Source organism: Furipterus horrens, unplaced genomic scaffold, assembly GCF_987537825.1.
Source record: "Furipterus horrens unplaced genomic scaffold, mFurHor1.1.pri manual_scaffold_10, whole genome shotgun sequence".
Classification (NCBI taxonomy): Eukaryota; Metazoa; Chordata; class Mammalia; order Chiroptera; family Furipteridae; genus Furipterus; species Furipterus horrens.
In genome coordinates, this window is record NW_028327180.1 from 1618347 (window position 1) to 1636056 (window position 17710).

Genomic DNA, 17710 nt, shown 5'->3' on the forward strand with positions numbered 1-17710 from the left:
TCTCACCGGTCAACTCAAGAAGAGGCCCTTTCCCAGAGCTCATGCAGCCAGCCGTCTTCCCTCCTGCGGAGAAAAGAGGGAGGTCGCCCCTGGGGACTAGGTATAGAGTCAACTGTTTCCAGATGCGGGTTCAAAGCATGAGCAAGCCTGTCGGCTTTATCGATCGGGACACAGACCAAGTGCACTTTTCTCCAGACATGAAGGACGTCTCTGAAATAGTTGTGCCAGTGTAGAATCTGAAACAAACGTCCCCGCTGGCCTTTCCCGGGAGATAAGGCCGGAAGTCAGGTGCCCCTCGTGCGTGCAGTGGACCAGCTGTGAGGGTTCCAGGTCCCCACGTGGGACCCCCGCAGAGACGTCTGGCTGGGTGCAGGCGCACAGAAGCGTCTGAGCCCGGGAACACATCAGCGTGGGCACGGTGTCCACGCCGGCGAGGAGGGGAGGCGCCCCGGGGGATGGCCTGCGGCGGTGGGGGCCCAGGACGGCAGAGCCAGGTGTCCCTGCTGAAGCCGGCCCCGTGACCGCGTGTCCTGGCCGCTCGGCCCTCCGTGCCCACGGCCGCCTCACCCTCCTCCCCTTCACCTGCACGGGACTCGCTTCCAGAGCCTGTCCCTCCTTTTCATGAGGGTTCACGGACCCGGAGCCGCAGGTCAGTGCCCGCTTCACCCGCCAGGGGCAGCTGTTTCTCCAAGTCCCGCGCCCGAGACCGTGAGCCTCTTCGCGCTGCTCCGACCGTTGTCCTTGACGATGATGACACTGTCACCCAGAGGCCCGCCACGTCCCTCCCACCTCTGACTCCAGCCGCTGTCCCGCTGGCTGGCTGCCCTGGGGGCCCTCAGAAGGTGCCGGGTGGGTGCTCACTCTGCCTGCAGGGCTGACCCCACAGGCGCTGCGCCCGGGGTCCCCGCTCGTGCCTCTGCGGCCGGGAGCGTGGCGGCCGCTTGCGGCCAGTGGGGTCTGGGAGCCTGTGGGCAGCTGCCTCGCCGTCATTCCATCAAGGCTCTCCAAAGCGCCGCTGCCGTGTGGGGACAGTGCCTGGCCGGGTCACTCCTCCCGCTTCCCCGCTTCGCACTCTGGGGCGTAGGGGGCTGCCTCCGCACCCCCGGGATCATGGGCACAAATAAGCCACACGCACTTCAGTTCTCTTCCCGGGGTTCTGCGGGTGACCCAGGCTGACCTCGCTGAAGCTGGCGTTCCAGCCTTGGCTTTGTAGGCGACCAGAAGGTAAGAGAGACCGTCTCCCCCAAGGTCCCCACAAGTGGCAGAGCCGGGGGTCAGACTCCTCCTCTGGGACCCCCTTAGCACGCGGCGCCGAGACCAGACCGGTGCTCTGGAAGCGCAAAGCCGTGGCATCGACAGAAAACAGAGCGCGGTGAGAAAACGGCTGCTGCCCCCACCTTCCTGCCGCTGGGATCACGTTCGTGGTGACAGAGACCTTCAAGCTGATGATTCCTGTGGCCTCTGACCCTGGTCCTTTGACCTCCTGGACTTCAGGGACTTGCTTTCTTCCTTGGCCCACAGCTTCCAGGCGCCCCAGGCACAGGGTCTCTGTCCCCCTACCTGCTCCCCCACCCACTGTGGGACAAGGCAGGATCCTGAGCTCCTCTCTGCCCTTGAAGGTGCTCCCACAAAACAGCTAAAGCTTGCAGAGCACCTACTGTGTGCCAGGAGCTGCTGGGACACCGACCTCATTGATACCCCTGGACTCCGGCCCCATCGCACAGAGGAGGAAGCGTGGGCAGTCATGTGGCCAGAGGAGCCCCTGGGTTCGCACCTGCACCCAGACACCTGGCAGGGGAGGGCCCGTGGCCACCGCCCCCTCCGAGTCACTGCGTGCTGGTCTGAGGAGCAAGCCAAGCCCTGCCTTCAGTCCCCACAAGAGGCCCACATGCTCACGATGGGGCTATGATCATGCTCGCATCTGTTCCTACCACTGCGATCAGGTGCCGATGCCAGGACTCGGGGAACTCGCAGGCTGTCTACACTAAGCTCTGCTGTCCCTCAAGTCCCAACCTCCTCAGGGACGGCCCCATGCACCCCAAAGCGGCCTCTGCAATGCCTGTGCTGGCTGGACTGCCCCGTGGGTCTCCAGAGCTGCGGAGTGTGCCCCCCCAGTCCAGCACACGGTCCCCGCTCACGCCTGTCACTGCGCTACGGACAGAGCAGTCAGGGCCCTGGGCAGGCGCATCCTGCAGGCCAAGTACAGGTCTGAAATTTTATCCTGATTTCACTGAATCTTTAATCTTGAAAAAAATTCATCTGATCATTTTACCTCTTCTAGCACCACACTGTTTATTATTTTCTCCTCCTTTTCATGGTGGGCCCCAGAGCATGCACACCTGCACATACCTGCGCACAACTGCGCACAGCTGCGCATACACGCACACACCTGCGCACACCCGCACACACCCGCGCACACCTGCACATACCTGCACACAGCCGCACACATCTGCGCACACCTGCACACCTGTACACACCTGCACACCAGCACACACCCGCGCACACCTGCACATACTCGCACACACCCGCACACCTGCACACAGCTGCACACACCCGAGCACACCTGCACACAGCCGCGCACACGCGCACACACCTGCGCACACCCACGCACACCTGCACACACCTGCACACCTGCACACACCTGAGCACACCTGCGCACACCAGCGCACACCCGCACACACCTACATGCACTCCCCAGCTCCTCCTTTTGCATCAATGGCACCTTCTCTGTTACAATGTCTTGGACCAGGAGGTACGCTTTCCCCTTCCTTCATGCATATAACTAGCTGCTCAAGAGTAAATTTAAAAAGGCTTTGCTCTCACTCTTCTCTCTGTCTGGCCAGTATGATTTTCACCATGAACCTGGCTTGCTAGCTGCCCTCCGAGGCTCTAATTTCTACCATTTTCCTTGTCCCTGCAGACTCTTCACCCTCAACAACGCCCTTGCGTTCTCGTGTGTGAAACGTGAACGGTGCTGCCGACACGGGGAGCCCCCTCCCGGGGGGCGCCTCGTTCCTGCTCACCCCTCACCTCCCGGGCCTCGTCCGTGAGCCAGCGCATGGCCCATGGCAACGCCCCCCCAGCGTTTCTGGGATGCCGTCACCCATCCTCCTCTCAGCCCTCCCCACTTTTCAGGCCCCGCGGAGGCCTCCCTTCCTCCACGCGCCGTGGACGTGGGCCACGCTGGTCCGGACCAGTCTCCACCTCTGCTGAGCAGCGGCAGCCCACGCCATGGACCGGCCCAGGCCTCACCAGCTGCCTCCTGCCCCGGTGACTGCGGGAGCCCCCGGGTGACAGGAGCCCCACGGCGCAGCTGTCAGCCCAGCAGAGGTTCAGGCCCCAGTCACTGGTCCTTACCCATCCGCCTAACGTGCAGGCTTGTTACACGGGACTGTTTTAGGAAACGCCGAACCTGAACCAACCGGAGACACGGACCTACAGCTGTCCCCCTGCTTTGGCTGCGGCCTCGCCTTCCTCCCCGTGGGCCACGCGCTGCCACACGCTTCCCTAGCGGGTGCCGGTACATCTGCCAGCACAGCTCCTAGGGCTGCCTGGTTCTAACATAACTCACTGTCTACGTGGAGTCCCTCTGTCCTGCCCCCACAGTGCGGGAGCGAAGGGCACAGTCTCCCCGGGGTCCCGCAGTCCATGGGGGGCGGCCTTCCTAACCCACGAAGGAGTCAGTCTCAAAAACAGGAGCATCCACTTCAACTTGATTTTCAGAAACGATGGTCTGGGGGCGTGGACGGCAGGAGTCCAGTTTCTAGCTCAGCTGCCACGTGTGGGCTTTTCCTCTTTTTGATGCGTTCCTTTTGTTCCTGGGCCCCCTTCCATCGCTCTGGGCTTCTTTGTGCAGAATTTGAATATTTGCGGAGGCGAGGACGCAGCGTCCCTTCCAGAAGCTGTTCCTTCCTGCAGGATGGTCACGGCCCTCAGATCCTCCCAAGAGAGGCATCTCTCCTTTCCCACCAAGGAGAGAAAAAAGAACACCCTGGAAACATCTTGGTTTCCTCTGCTGAAACCACAGGGATGCAGGAAGAAACACAAATCTCTGCCACTCCGTGAACTTTTTGCAGAAGGTACCGTGCCTTGGTGGAAGCCTGCTGTGTGGTGCGCCTGGGAGCAAGGTTCTGCGCTCTGTGACTTTTTCCCAGGACTTTTTTTTTTTTTTTTAAAGAGGAGGTGACATTTCTCCAGGTGTTTTTCCGGGTAGTTATTTTTAAATAAACAAAAGAAAAAATAGCTGAGTGTTCTCCCTCTCCGCGGGGCGGCGTGGCGTCCCATCTGCGCGCTAATAGCGTGGTGCTCCGCTCTGAGGTCTTCCAGCCGCGCTCGACTGTGTCTGTCTTTGTCCCTTCCATAACGAGGGGCGCAGGACCACAATCACGTGACAAAGGGGACCCAGTCAGGTCAGCCAAACATTGGATTCTAAAGAGGAGGTGACCCGTCCCTGACCCTCCCACAGAGCATCCTATCTTTTCCCATCAAAGGCCAGCAGAGGACGTGGTGGCTACATCACGGCAATTCCTTCTGCATGAGGTTTTCTGTTTATTTAGATAAAGGGAGTGTGATTAGAGACCTTTCTGAAATTCCCTCAAGACATTAGGCATCTGGAATTTCCGGAAGGGATCTACCCATCGGTGGAATCACTTGCATGCTGGAAAAAAAAAAGCTCAGCACGAAGAGATTTTTCCCATTAAAATGTGGGCTTTTCCACTAAGTTGCTGCAAGAAAACAGAAATGTCACAGTGGCTGAGAAACCTGATGAAAAGCAAAGTCGTCTTTACATCGCATTTGCCACATAATTCACTGAAGTAAGGTTTATGTGAGAGCCTGAAACTCTCGTCTGAAGAGTGGGCGTCTTACTCCCACAACTGGCCAGAAAGCGGGCTGCTGCTGGTGGGGGCCGTCCCCAGCCGCCGCTGCTGCGATTTATTTACCCGACACTCAAGGCCATCCGGCCGTGCCACGCGGTGTTGACGTGTGTTAGCTCCTGAAACCTGCACTAACCCTGTGAGGCAGGGACGCCGGCATCTCCGTTTCACAGACCAGGAGAGCGAGGGGCAGAGAGGTGTGCGCCCGTGCTGTGCCCCAGGCCAGGCAGGAGTGGGGGGGGGGGTTGGAATCCAAGGCTGGCCGCAGACCCGAAGTCCCCAACACTGCGCTACACACGCTCCCTCACCAAGGTCAACACCCTCCTCCTCCTGAGCGTGCGCCGGGATCGAGCTGAGCTCCTGTCCCGTCCCGCCTGTCCCCTGAGGGTGAGACTGACCTTCTCTGAGCTAGTCTGGCTGGTAGTTTTCTGTGAAGCTCTCAAGTTCAACCAAGTATAATACTCTTGGTAATTATCTCAGGAAATAAGATTCTCAGGATGAACATTTTTAACTTCAGGCCAGAAATGTTACCAACACGGTACTAGACTCCCAATTTTTTTCCCGTTTCCCTGAAATAAAACGGGAGCGTGTCGCAAGGCCTTGGCCCGTTGGAACTGTGTGCCCTGCGGTGCTGCTGCGCCTTGGCCTTAAGAAAGACAGCCCTGCGGGGGAGGGGACGGCCCTGCGGGGGAGGGGACGGCTCTGCGGGGGAGGGACGGCTCTGCAGGGGCCGGGGGCGCCTCACCGCTGGATGTAGGAGTTGTTCACGCCGCGGTGGTCCAGGTCATGGCTGAGCGTGGCGATCAGCAGCGCCAGCACCTCCAGGTCCGACAGCTTGCTCTGCGGGGCGCGGCGCGGGCGGGAGAGACAGAGAAGGGGCTGGTGAGGGACCGGGCCACCCCTGCCCCGTCTCGTGTCCGTTCACAGTGCTTTACCCGCGTGCTGCCTCCGCCTCCCGGGGACCCCGCGCCCTGCAGGGGAGTGGCTGTGCCCCGCCTCCAGGACGGGGTCATTGCAAATGGCACTTCGCAACAGAAGAGGCCGAAATGCCCCCACCGGTCATGGCCCCACCTCGGAGAACGCCACGCATTCTTAATGGTCTCCGTATGCGTGGGGGTGATGGAGGTAAGCTTGGGGTGACCCTCTCTCTGCCCTGAGCCCCTGCACACCCTGCGGCCTCCCGCTCTGCTGCTGAGCCTTTATGCCACACAGACAGCGTGGCTGCAGCAAAGCTGCGGGGAAGACGGATGGGATGTGGCTTTAAAGCTGCACGATGCCCCACAGCCAATCAGAGGGTTTTTGGTTTTTTGGGGGGGTTTGGTAGCCGCCATTTGTATTCTCTATATTACTGTTCTTCTCAGTAAGAAAGCACAGGTTGGAATTCGCATCCGCTCTATTCTGCTGGAAGTCTCAGCACTCTCAGTACCAGCCCGTCTTCCCACACAGAAGCCAGGACAGTCTTCCGTGGCGTCACCCTCATGGCCGCTCCAGGCCCAGCGTAACGTCAGCCTGCGCCTCAGAAACGATGGCTCTGGCCTGAGCCGCTCACGTGCGCCCCCGAAGGAAGCGGCGGCAGAGAGTGGCAGTTTGGGAAGTCACCAGGTTAAAACCAGCGCGGACGCTCTGCATTTAAACGTCACGTGATGGACGCCTGGAACCCCTTCCCTAGAATAACTCGCTGCTCCCACCGAAGTCAGACTCTGAGGACGTTGGTGGGCCCATGACCCGGCCCGGGAAGGAACGAACTGCCTGGCTGGCGCACGTGTGACCCTGACGGCTGCCCCAGGGAACCCGCGATACAGAAGCAACTTCCCCCCGAAGCTGAGCTCCGGGCCTGAGTGGTTCGGAGGAATTCTACTCGGAGCAGGTTGGGTGTGAACGTGGGACATGGGACGCTTTTTCTTATACTGTCCAGGGTTCCTCTGAAGGAAATGCTTATTTGCCCAAGCGCCACTTACAGTTCACGGGAAGTTATTTAAAGATTACTTTAACATGCCCTAAACATTCTATTGCAGGAAAGTCAGCAACTCAGGGTCTTGCCATATTGCCTCCTTTCATTAAAATATAACTTATTCTGTACCTGGCAGTAGAGGTCAGTCTCCGCCGTCATGAGTGCACATGAAAACCCTTGCAGGAATACACGGCTAACTTTTACTAGGAAGGCGACAAAACGTCTTAAATACAGACACGGCCCTGAACGTACCTGGATTTTGCCGGCTCTGAGCGCAGCAAACATGCACTGAGCTGTGTTAAAGGCGTGCCTCCAGTTGTGGTAGGCAACGTTCTTCCGGTAATTCTTCTTAACACTTAAAATCCACCTGCAGAGAACCTGCGGGGAAGACACGCACACAGTTAGGAGAGCTGCTCGCGTTCAGCACACAACACTGTGTCGGGGACCCTCCCCACCCCGGGGCGGGCGCTGCCATCTGATCGGTCAGTTACAGGAACGGGCCCAGGGTCCTGTCGCCCCCGGCGGTGGGGGCAGACTGCCCAGCCGCACGGTCGGACCCGGGGCCCGGCCTCTGAGCCGCCGCGCTGAGCAGGGTCGCTGTGAGATGCGGGCCGGCTCTGAGCGAGGCCTCTGGGCCCGGGGGGCACTACGGCCTTTCTGAAGCATATTACGTCCGTGTGTCACCATGAGGGAGTCCAAGTACAGAGCCACACAGGCACGAACTCCCCGTCAGAGGAAGAGCCGAGCAAGCAGCCACGGCCCGGTTCTCCCCGGGCTCCGGCTGCCTGTCTGCGACGGAACTCAGAGCGAGGCCCTGGGGGCCGACCGGGGTGGAGGGGGGCAGCATGTGGCCGGAGTGGGGCCCCCAGCCCTGACGCAGCCATTGGCGCTTTGCCTCTTCTAAACGATGCTTAAGTATTCAGGCTGAGCAGCTGCTGGGTCACCAAGAAGTAATTTTTGAAAATGATAAAGCAAAACAAAGCCCCGAGAGCCACAGGAAAAGGTGCATCTTAAAGATGGAACAGAAGAAGGAGGGACTGTTGAGGAAATCTCAGAAGCTGGGCTGAGTCCCGTTCTAAGTGACATGTACTCTCTGGGACCCCCAGGGCCTGGCGGCCCCTCAGTGCGGCTGCCCTGCACCTGTGTCAGCGAGGGAGCTGCCTCCCCTCGATTCTGCAGGCTTCCTTCCACGCTTTGGGGGGGCCTGTAAAAAATGCGTGTGCTTCTCCCTACACACATCACTGGAGACACCTCAAAGGTGACGAGCAGGGCCCTGGGGACGGGAAAAGCACCGGGAAACGGGGCGTGGCAGCAGCGCCGCGTGTCCAGCTGCGGACCTAGGTCGCGGCCACGGCCCCTCGTGCCGGCGGGAACCGCCTGCGGCGCCCCCTCCTGTGTCTGGGCCCAGCTCTGCCCGTGCAGGGCACAGGTCCCGGGACACGGGCGCTGGACATGGTCGCCGTCTGTGCGAATGAACTTGGGTTTCAGGAACTGAGTTAGCAGATCACTCAGCAGCGGAGGCCCTCAGGGCATTTAAATTCCTGATAGGAAATCTGGGGAGACGACCCCCACCGTTGTCAATCCTCTTCACGTCCCATGTACACGAACGTTCAGCAGCACTCCAAAAGAATATTCTGTTTTTTTCTGCTGATCGGACAAAAACAAGAGGTGTGATTCTGATCCATCCACACGCGGTGGCTGTGGCCGAGCTGGCTGCGGTCATTTCTCTACCTGACCAGCTGAGGGAGAAGAGGTCCGTGCCCGACTCAGGAGCCAGGTCCCGCATGTTTTAAACATTCTTGCGGCGCAGCGGTTGGAGATCACTGGGCCAGGCAGTCAGCTGACTGAAGAATAACTGCAAAGGTGACCGCCGGGCCCTGGTTTGCAGACGTCCTTCCTCCGCCCCGTGTGTGTTCCCCGGTGCCGTGCTCACAGCCGGGGCGACAGACCAGGCCGGCTTCCGCACACGGGGGCCGGGGGCTACGGCTTTCCGTCCTGCCGTTTCCTGGGAGGCCCGTGAGGTTGCAGCCGTGTGAACATTCGTTTCCAGCCTCACCCCCAGGGGGCGGCCCTGTGGGCCCTCTTTTCCGGGGGAGCCCGCTCAGTTCTGGTCCCTCCCTGCACAGGGGCGTCGTGACCTCTGCAATCAGATCATGTCACCTTCCCGCCTCAAACTCCCTGGTGACACCACTGTTCTCAGGACAAAATCCGGTCCCTCCGAGCAGCTCACAAGGGTTGGCATGACTTGCTCCTCGCCGTCCTCTGCAGCGCTCCCCCGCCAGCCTCAGCCCTGCCCAGTGCCCCCCGTCCTCCTGCCTTGGCACACCCGCTCGCACTGTGTGCAGAACTCTCCTTTCCGATGGCTGGTAATGTGTCCTTCAAATTCTCCCGTGTGCGTTAGGGGCGGAATGTCAGTCCCGAGATTTAAATCTGTATTTCACACTAGCATCCAAAGGCAGGTTTCTCCTATAGACACACACACTCATGCGTGCACAAACATGCACACGTGCGCGTGCAATCCATGTGTGCACGCAACACACAAATGCACGTGACATGCATACGTGCAACACCACGAAACATCACAGCACGCGTGCATGATACACAGGTGCACAGCACACACATGCATGTGGCACACTCAAGTGCATGCATTACCATGCAGTGCAATGCATGTGCACATACCGCACACAACACACTTATACACATGCATGTACACATCATACACGTGTCCACACATGCGCACGTGGCACACACATGCGCGCGCTGGAAGGACACGGCCGCCTCCCCACCTCGTGCTTCATCTGGAAGCTCTGCACCAGGTTGAGGTCGGTGAACATGCGGATGGTGCACAGAGCCGTTTCCAGGTCCGACAGCTCGAAGTCACTGAAGCCGAAGTCGGTGATTTTCAGGGTCTGGGCAGAGGGCACCACAGCAGCCTGGGAGAGAGGAGGAGAGGACGGGGAGCTGCTGCCGATGGCGCTGCAGGGTCCCCGCGACGCCGGCATGGTCTGGGAAGCAGTGCGCGGGGCCGCACTCGGGGACCCTCCCCCCAGGAGGCAGCCGGGCAGAAGGTGGCCGCCCCGGGGCTGAGCCCAGAACCGCGGCCGGACAACAGCTCCCACTCTTGTTCGCAAACAGGCAGTTCCTGAGCCGTCACCCAGGACGGTCCGGGGCTGGGGCTCCGGGTCACGTGGGGGGCAGGACAAGGACGATGCTCGCAGGCATTTACGTTTACTTCTCGACCAGGTCGCAGGTGCCCAGACCTGAGCACAGGGGGTGGTTTCCCCACCCTGGGGAGATGAGCAGAGGCACCGCGCCCTCCAGGCGCTCCCAGCCCTCCCCTGGGGCGACCCCGCCTCACAGGCTCTGGGCTGGGTCCTGAGAAGCCGCTTTGGTTTCATGGGCGCGGAGGGTTGATGACCATCCCTGGTGTTGATTTGGTCATCACTGAACTGCCATTAGGACCGCGAGTCCCATCAGGCACACCTTGCTCTTCCCCGTCTATGTTTCTTTGTGCCTCCTGCTCCTCCCGCTGAGCACCTGGCCTCTCATGGGCGAGCCCTGGAAGGCACGGCCGCCGCCCCCAGAAGGGCCCGAGCCCTGTGGATGGGAGCGCAGTGGGGCAGACCCCTTCCAGTGCTTGAGTTCACAGTCAGGCACCTCCCCGTCTGCCCCCTAACCACATGGGAGCCACAGGCGGGCTGCTGTTGGACACATCTCCGCACCTGCTGTGACTCCTGAGGCATGCAGTTTTAACATGTGTTAACATGGACACTTATGAAATGAATGAAAGGAAAGAATCACAATCCCTTCACTTGAGCCATCAGTTCTGGGTAAGGCCCTCAGCCCGGGCTGGGACTAGCAGACCTGGCACACGCCTTCCGATCTGTTGTTTGGTACCGACTGGTGTTAAAAGTCACCACTTCTGCCCTGGCTGGTGTGGTCAGGGGACTGAGCTCTGGCCTGTGAACCAGAGGGTTGCCGGTTCGATTCCCAGTCAGGGCACAGGCCTGGGTTGCGGGCCAGCTCCCCAGTTGGGGGAGCACGAGAAGCAACCGCCCTTCCCCTCTCTCTAAAAATAAATAAATAAAATCTTTTAAAAAATCACCACGTTTGTTATATTGTTTAAGAATTGGGAGAGTTTAAGCACAAATAGTGGATTTCTCGTTTCTCCTGAAAACATCGGGCCGTGCCGAGCCCTGGCTCCCGCGAGGCAGACGAGCGCAGCTGTCAGGGACCTCACTGGGTTTCCCACAGGGCTGGGGCTCTGCGCTTGCAGGGACCCCCATGTCCCCATCCCGGGACCACCCACCCCACCATCACTTCAGCCAGATGGGGCCGAGAGTCACGTGGTGAGAAGGGGCTTCTGCCCGGCGCAGAGGGAGGAAAATCCACCGTCTGAACCAGGCCTCCTCCCCGGGAGGCTTTTCTGCGACCACCCTCCAAAGCCTTGGGCTTCCTGGGAACATCTGGGGCATCATCGCTCCGCTTTCCCGCCGTCATCTGGGGAGTAGGAAGGTCAAATGACGGAATCTTAGGACGTGATCTAGAGCTTTCCCTGCCAGCAAGGGCGCCGGCCCCTCCTCCTGCTCGCCGGGACCTGCACCCCTGACTCGTGAACACCCGCTGTGTTTGAACTTTGAGTGAACGTGACCCACGTTCGCCCCCCACTCAGGCTCCTGTCCCAGGCCCCGACTTCACGAGAACATGTGCTTCCTATTAGGCCCGTCCCTCAGGCTAATGCGTGGGCCGCCGTGGGGAGGACTTGGATGTTTGGATAAAGGGCCCCCCTGTTTACACCAGCTTCCCCCTCAGAGCGGAGGGTCAGCGGAAGTGAGGAGGGGCGGCCGCCCCAGCAGGGAGCTCATGTTCTTTCCTGAGGGCATCATCATCCCTACAGCAGGAAGTCGTCTTCCTTTCTCCCCCCACAAAGGACGCTGCAGACGCCGCAGGACACAGAGCCAGCACAGCTGCTGCCTATCTGCGGGGGCGCCCCTTCCCCCAGTCCCCCGACAGCGGGCGAGCGCCTCCCCTGCCGGCCAGGCCGCGCCGCGCCCGCGGCCCTGAGCTGACCTCGTGGGGACCGCAAAGGTGCCCATTTGGAGCCCTGTGGCTAGGGACGCAGAGGCTCGGCGTGCCTGAGACCCGCGACTCAGAGGCCGTGAGAAAGCCACACGTCACGTAAAGCTCTGACCATCCCAGGGACCCAGCTCTCTGCCCGGAACGGGCTCGGAGGGGTCTCCAGTTCCGTCGTATAAACTGAAGCGCCTACACCTTGCTGACAGCAGGGCGCACGGTGCGTCTGGGGTCGGTCTGCGTACCCAGTTCTGGGTTGCCACAGCTTCCTCCCGTGACACGGTGCTTGGTTAAGATTTGCGGCGTGAGATTCCCGGCTCTGTTCTTCTTCCGGGGAAATGTAACGCGCTGCACCGTGGTGTTGCAGGCAAACAAATAGCGTCCTTTAAAGGTTCTGGGAAGCACTCGGGGGCGAGAGGTGGGCCCGTCTTCCGAGTGAGAACCCAGCACCAGGCTCCCGGGGCCGTGCCGCTGTGACCGCGCCCTCGGAAGGCGCTGCGGGGACATGTCAGTGCTCGGGGCGGACGTGGTCAGTGGGCCCTTCTAGGTGTTAACGTGGGCCTTTCTAGAGCTGGGAGCCCCAAGCTGTGTCCAATTAACCAAACAGGGAACTCGAGGAGCGCACAGAGCTCCCGGGCTAAAGACTCGGCCTGGAGCGAGCTCAGTTAGTCTGCAGCATCCCCTCACTTACTGCGGGGAGTACATGCCAGACCCCCCGCGAAGTAGGAACCTCACATGTATTCTACACTCTTAACCCTACGTCACTTTAACGACATACATATACAGTACTGCAACATCCGCGATACAGCGAAAATCCGCGATAAGTAATTAAATATAATATTTTTTAAAGTCCCGCGACAGTGAGGCCGTGATAAGTGAGCCGTGAGATAGCGAGGGGCTGCTGTGACCTCCTTTCTCTCCCAAGTTCTCAAACTGACGGAGGGGTTTGCTGCCCCTGCGGCTGTGGGGGAAGCCCTCCATTGAAGTCACCTGCCTGTGGCTCCTTTCCCTGGTGGCTCGGCCCCTCCCCACCATTCCCGCGGAAACTAAAAGCACAGAAACAGAAGAACGAGCCCCTCCGCAGGTGAAGCCCGCTGACCGAGAGGGCCGGGTGCGTGGGAGGAAGGCGTGCTCAGAGCTGCAAAACACCTCCGTGCCCGGCGGTTCTGCGCGGCGGCGGCCCGGCAGGGGCTACTCCGGCAGAGCCCGGGTCAGCGCCCTCACTCGCCCCTCTGGCCTTAGCGAGACGTCTGCCGTCAGGGTCTAGTCCCCACGTCCCACTGACTCGGTCACTTGAGCAACAGGGCGCCTCTCGGCCCATTTCCTCGCCTGCAAAACGAGGAGCGTGGATTAGACAGTCTCTCAGGCTTAATGTCCCGAGTTTATGGCCCGGTTACCCCTGTGTCCATGGGACTCCAGGGTCTCTCCTGGCTTTCCCGGTTGGGACCCAAATGCCGCCACCCTGGGGACCTTCTGGGACAGGCACACCTAGCAGTCATGGGCACGGGGTGCTTTCCATGCCCGAGTCCACGCGCCGAGCCCTCCCTTCCCGGCAGCTGTGGAGGCCGTCACTTCACACGGCTGATTCTCGATGCTCCCCTCGGGGAGGCAGCCAGCTCTCCAGACAGAAGGCTTACGCCGTCCTCCCTGCACGCCGGGCTCCCGCCCCCACGGCTCCCTCCTGCCTGTCCTCCGGCCCCTTACAGGGGGGCGCCGCCGGACGGCCGGGCCAGGAGACTGGGGCTGCGGCCGGGAACCAGAGACCCCAGTGCGGCTGCCCGGCAGGTGCGGGGACTTGGTTTCCCTCCCGCTGTCTCCGCCACCAAGAACTAACCCTCGTGAGGTCACGACCGGAACCCAGGGCTCCCAGCTCCGTGAGGCAAGTTCATTCCTTCTCCTCTTCCCACAGATGGAGAAACTGAGGCACGAGAAGTCGCACTCGCCGGAGACCGCAGAGCTGGACTTTGAACCTGGGTGTCGCTCTCCCTAGACCCACGCCCTCGAACATCGCTCTCTGCGGACAACGGACGCCCAGCTGCGCGCCTGTGACGGGTCTGGCTCTGTCGCCGGTAAGCAGGCGGCGTTTATCCATTTAATCAGTATTATATCATTTCTACCTTCATAATCATTTTAGAGGAAAAAATGCAAACTCGTCGCATGGCCGGAAGGAGCGTGAGCGGCGTTAGTTCAGGCTCGACGAGAGGCTTTCCAAAGGTCTGGGTTTTCAGATGCTTCTGGCGGACATTCACTCGCTAACTCAACGGAACATGTCAGCCGGGTCCTCCTTAAGCAGTCGCCAAATGGTGCTGTTATCCTCTTATTATTGTGGTCGCGACCGTGACGCCGGCAGGCGCGTACGTCACTGAAATGCACAGCCTAAGCGCCGCGGCCCAGCCCGCCCGCCCTCTGCCCAGGGGCCCCTCACGAAACCGCGACAGAGAACTCTCGGGCACCTTAGTGCTTTTAAGTCACGCGTGATGGTTGATTGAATGTGTCCACTTGGCTGGCCACGGGGTGCCCAGACGAAGTCTTATTTGGGGGGTGTCGGGCAGGGTGTTTCTGGGTGACACTGGGGCCCGCGGCCTCAGGGGTGTAGCTTATTCTCACCCGTCCGGGTGGGCACCGCCCCGTCCGCTGGGGGCTGGAAAGGCACGGCAGGCAAGGGAAGGGAGGGGTCACCCCTTTGCTACCACCTGCCTGCTTGCGCTGGGGCATGTCACCTCATCTCGGGCCCTTGGACGGGATTCGAACCATCAGCTCAGCTGCCCTGTTCTTGGCCTTCAGACTCGGGCGGACTGCAGAGCACCAGTTCCCCTGGGTCTCGGCCCTCCGCCCCCACAACGCGCGGCTGATCCCTCGCCCTACTGGTTCCGTTTGCCCAGAGACAAGGGGCTTGATTGTAGCCTCTTCCTACGAAAAGGTCCCACTGCCATGGCACGCGCTCTGCCCGGGAGCTAAAGTGAAACTTTCGGGAACAGCTCCGCGGAGCCGGCCACGCAGGAGAGGCTCCCCGTTCGGGCGGCTGCGCATTAGCTCAGGCTGAGCCTGGGCTTCCACAGGAGGTCAGACTCTCCGCGCTTCTGTGTTGCGTGAAGGCCTCTCGGGACGGGAACCCTGGCTGCTTGCTCAGTGGGAGGGTTAAGGGGAAGAGAGTTCCCTCCGTGACCCGTTCTTTACGGGAATTGTTTTCAGGGATGAAATGAATGTATGAATGAATGGTGAGTTTGTTGGTCGTTACAGAGAGAGACCCGCCGTCCGGTGTCTCCCCTCTCCTCTCCTGATCCCCATACCCCCCCATCCCCCGCCGGGCACTCTCTGAGGGACAGGACAGGACAGGACAGGACGGCAGTGTGCTTCCAGGTCTTTGAAGAAAGCCACTTGCCGTCCATCACATTCCATTTTACAGAAGGCTAATGTCTTGCTTCCCCACTTTTTACATGCACAGGACGTGTATTTTTAAAGACAAAAATGTAGCCCTGGCTAGGTGGCTTGGTTGGTGGGAGCGTTGTCCTGTACCCCAAAAGGTTGTGGGTTCGGTCCCCAGTCGGGGAGCATACGGGAGGCAGCTGACCGATGTTTCTCTCTCAGGTTGATGTCTCCCTCTCTCTCCCCCACTGCTCCCCCCCCTCTAAAAAAGTCAGTAAAATATCCTCGAGTGAGGATTAGAGAAAATAAAGTAAAAGGTGCACGCAACTGGCCTACAAGGCTGTTGGCATTTATCTTTCTGTAAGAGAAGCAAGTCCCTATATGGGTGGGAGAAATGTGCTCACACAGAAGGAGCTGACAGTCCCCTCCACGTGGAACCAGCCTCGTACAGAGCGGAGTGAACACAGCTCGGAGCACAGGGTTAGTGTGTTTCCTCCAGTAACTATGGCAACATGCGTTATGACTTTTCCTTCTTTCTAACATCATGTTAGCGGATCCCTTTAAATCTCAGTAAGGAGGCGGCGTAGGCTACAGAAAGTTGGGTAGCGAGGGTACAGCTTTCCAACCCATAGAAAGGAGGCACATGCTCATGTCAAAGTTGGGATAAAATACGGGTCTGCTTATGAGTAAAACCTGAGGGCAAACTCATGGCTACGGCAGGGAGGAGGACACACAGAGCCGGTGACATCTGGGGAGCACAGATGCTCCAGGGGTGCCTCCATGTGGTGGGGTGGAGAATGCCACTGGGAATTACCCACTGCTGAGATCACAGCAAGAAAGACAAGGTCGGCTTGTCGCGCGAGACCAGGAAGAACCAAATAGAATCCGTCAAGCCTCGTCAGGGAGAACCGGACGCAGCCAAGGTCATGCACCGGGCACCTGTGACACCGAATGCGTCGGTGGCGGTCTGCAGGACGTCTGGAGGACCCCGCCTGTCCCAGGGAGGGTCTCTGGTGCTATCTCAGAAGAAGGGTGTCTTCAGCCCAGTGACTCTGGTTATGAAGACCAGAGCATCAATTCCTCTTTGTCCTTATTTGCTCAGCATTTTCCATGAGTAATCTGGTTGTCATATAGATTTTCCCTAAAAGTAAGGGAATGTGATCATCTCGAGAGGGGGCACGGGGTCCCACGCTAACAATGACTCGGGAGTCAGAGGCCTGGGGTGGCACCTGGCTCTGTCCCCCACTGCTGTCCCCTGCAGCGGTCACACCCATGCCTGGGACGGGAAGGCCGGGATGTCCTAGGGCACCTGCCTGAGTGGTCAGCTTCTCCCTCCCTCCCTCTTCTGACACGAAGACCTTTCACAGCAGCGTCTCCATGGGCTTCCAGACACTTCGCCCAAAGTGAAGGATGTCAAGGCAGAAGCTGGGGGAACTGAACTGGGTCGGCCCTGAGTGCACGACAGAACTAAACTCCAGCACGTACTCACTCCCCGCCCTTCCAGAGAGAGGAAGGCAGACGAGGCAAAGAGCCAGCCAGTGAAATAGCCAGCTGCCTCCAATGAACAAGCATTTCTCCCATTCTGATAACTTCCTAACTGCGCTGACCAGGTCAGCTGGGGTCCTTTTGTTTTCATCGCAATGGCTTGTGACGAAGGATTTTAAAACAGACACGGCAAAATGCTTAGCTTAAAACCCTCTTTGTGCTTCACCACCTCTTAAGCCATGAGGAGATTAGATTTAAAGTAGGAAGCTCAATACGCTCAAGGAAACAAGAGAAAAAAGAAAGGATTCTGAGTTTCCTGTCAACAACGTTACTTCTGTGTAACTAGAGAAACCTCCTGGGCACAGGCATAAACATTTCGTATTCTTAAGGACGTGCTTCCATTCTCTTAAGAACCGATTTTTAAAAATAAAAGTGAAGAAAACATCTGACGGCTTTTCCACTTATTTTAGGTTTTAAATTGGGATCAACAGTCAGACATGTGACCAAGACAGCGACCTGGTCCTGGCTGGGGGCGCTGGGGTCTGTGTGGCTGGGGCCAGGCAGGGACCTTTGCTGGGTGCGTGGAACACGAGGACCACGGCTGGGTGCTGGGTTCCGACCCCTTTAAATGAATGACTTGACCTACAGGCTGACAGCCCTACATCTCTCAACGCAGCTGCAAGGAATCTATTCTCCCAACGGAACAGCAGATGGTTTTGAACAATACTGCAAACAGCAATTTTCAGTTGTTCCGAAGTGTTTTTCCCTCGCTAAAATTATACACGTGGTTGGGAAATAATTTTCAGAGTTTTCTGAAAGACTATGCTGTGTTCAAAGTGACAAGCAAGGTTTCGTGGCCTAGCGATGTTTTTAGCATCATCATTAGGAAATGCTCCGTAGGCTAGTTTTCATTTATCTAAAACAACGCAGGGCAGACTGTAAACTTGACCTCATTTTAGAA

General features: G+C 59.0%; 1 protein-coding gene and 1 long non-coding RNA gene across 2 annotated transcripts in view; one reads left to right on the forward strand and one right to left on the reverse strand.

The window, feature by feature from the left end:
• The window catches only part of LOC149999162 (uncharacterized), a 92903-nt gene that overhangs the window by 26388 nt on the left and 48805 nt on the right, over positions 1 to 17710 (forward strand). Inside the window, exon 3 of the long non-coding RNA XR_016513310.1 lies at positions 13808 to 13967. This is a non-coding gene — a long non-coding RNA (uncharacterized LOC149999162). The remainder of the gene's footprint in view (positions 1 to 13807; positions 13968 to 17710) is intronic.
• PDE5A (phosphodiesterase 5A) overlaps positions 1 to 17710 on the reverse strand; it is an 81869-nt gene that overhangs the window by 8548 nt on the left and 55611 nt on the right. The window contains exons 12-14 of the mRNA XM_090288242.1: positions 9612 to 9758; positions 7078 to 7203; positions 5620 to 5714 (exon numbers count right to left, since the gene is read on the reverse strand). Of these exons, the coding sequence (XP_090144368.1) occupies positions 5620 to 5714; positions 7078 to 7203; positions 9612 to 9758 (368 nt within the window). The remainder of the gene's footprint in view (positions 1 to 5619; positions 5715 to 7077; positions 7204 to 9611; positions 9759 to 17710) is intronic.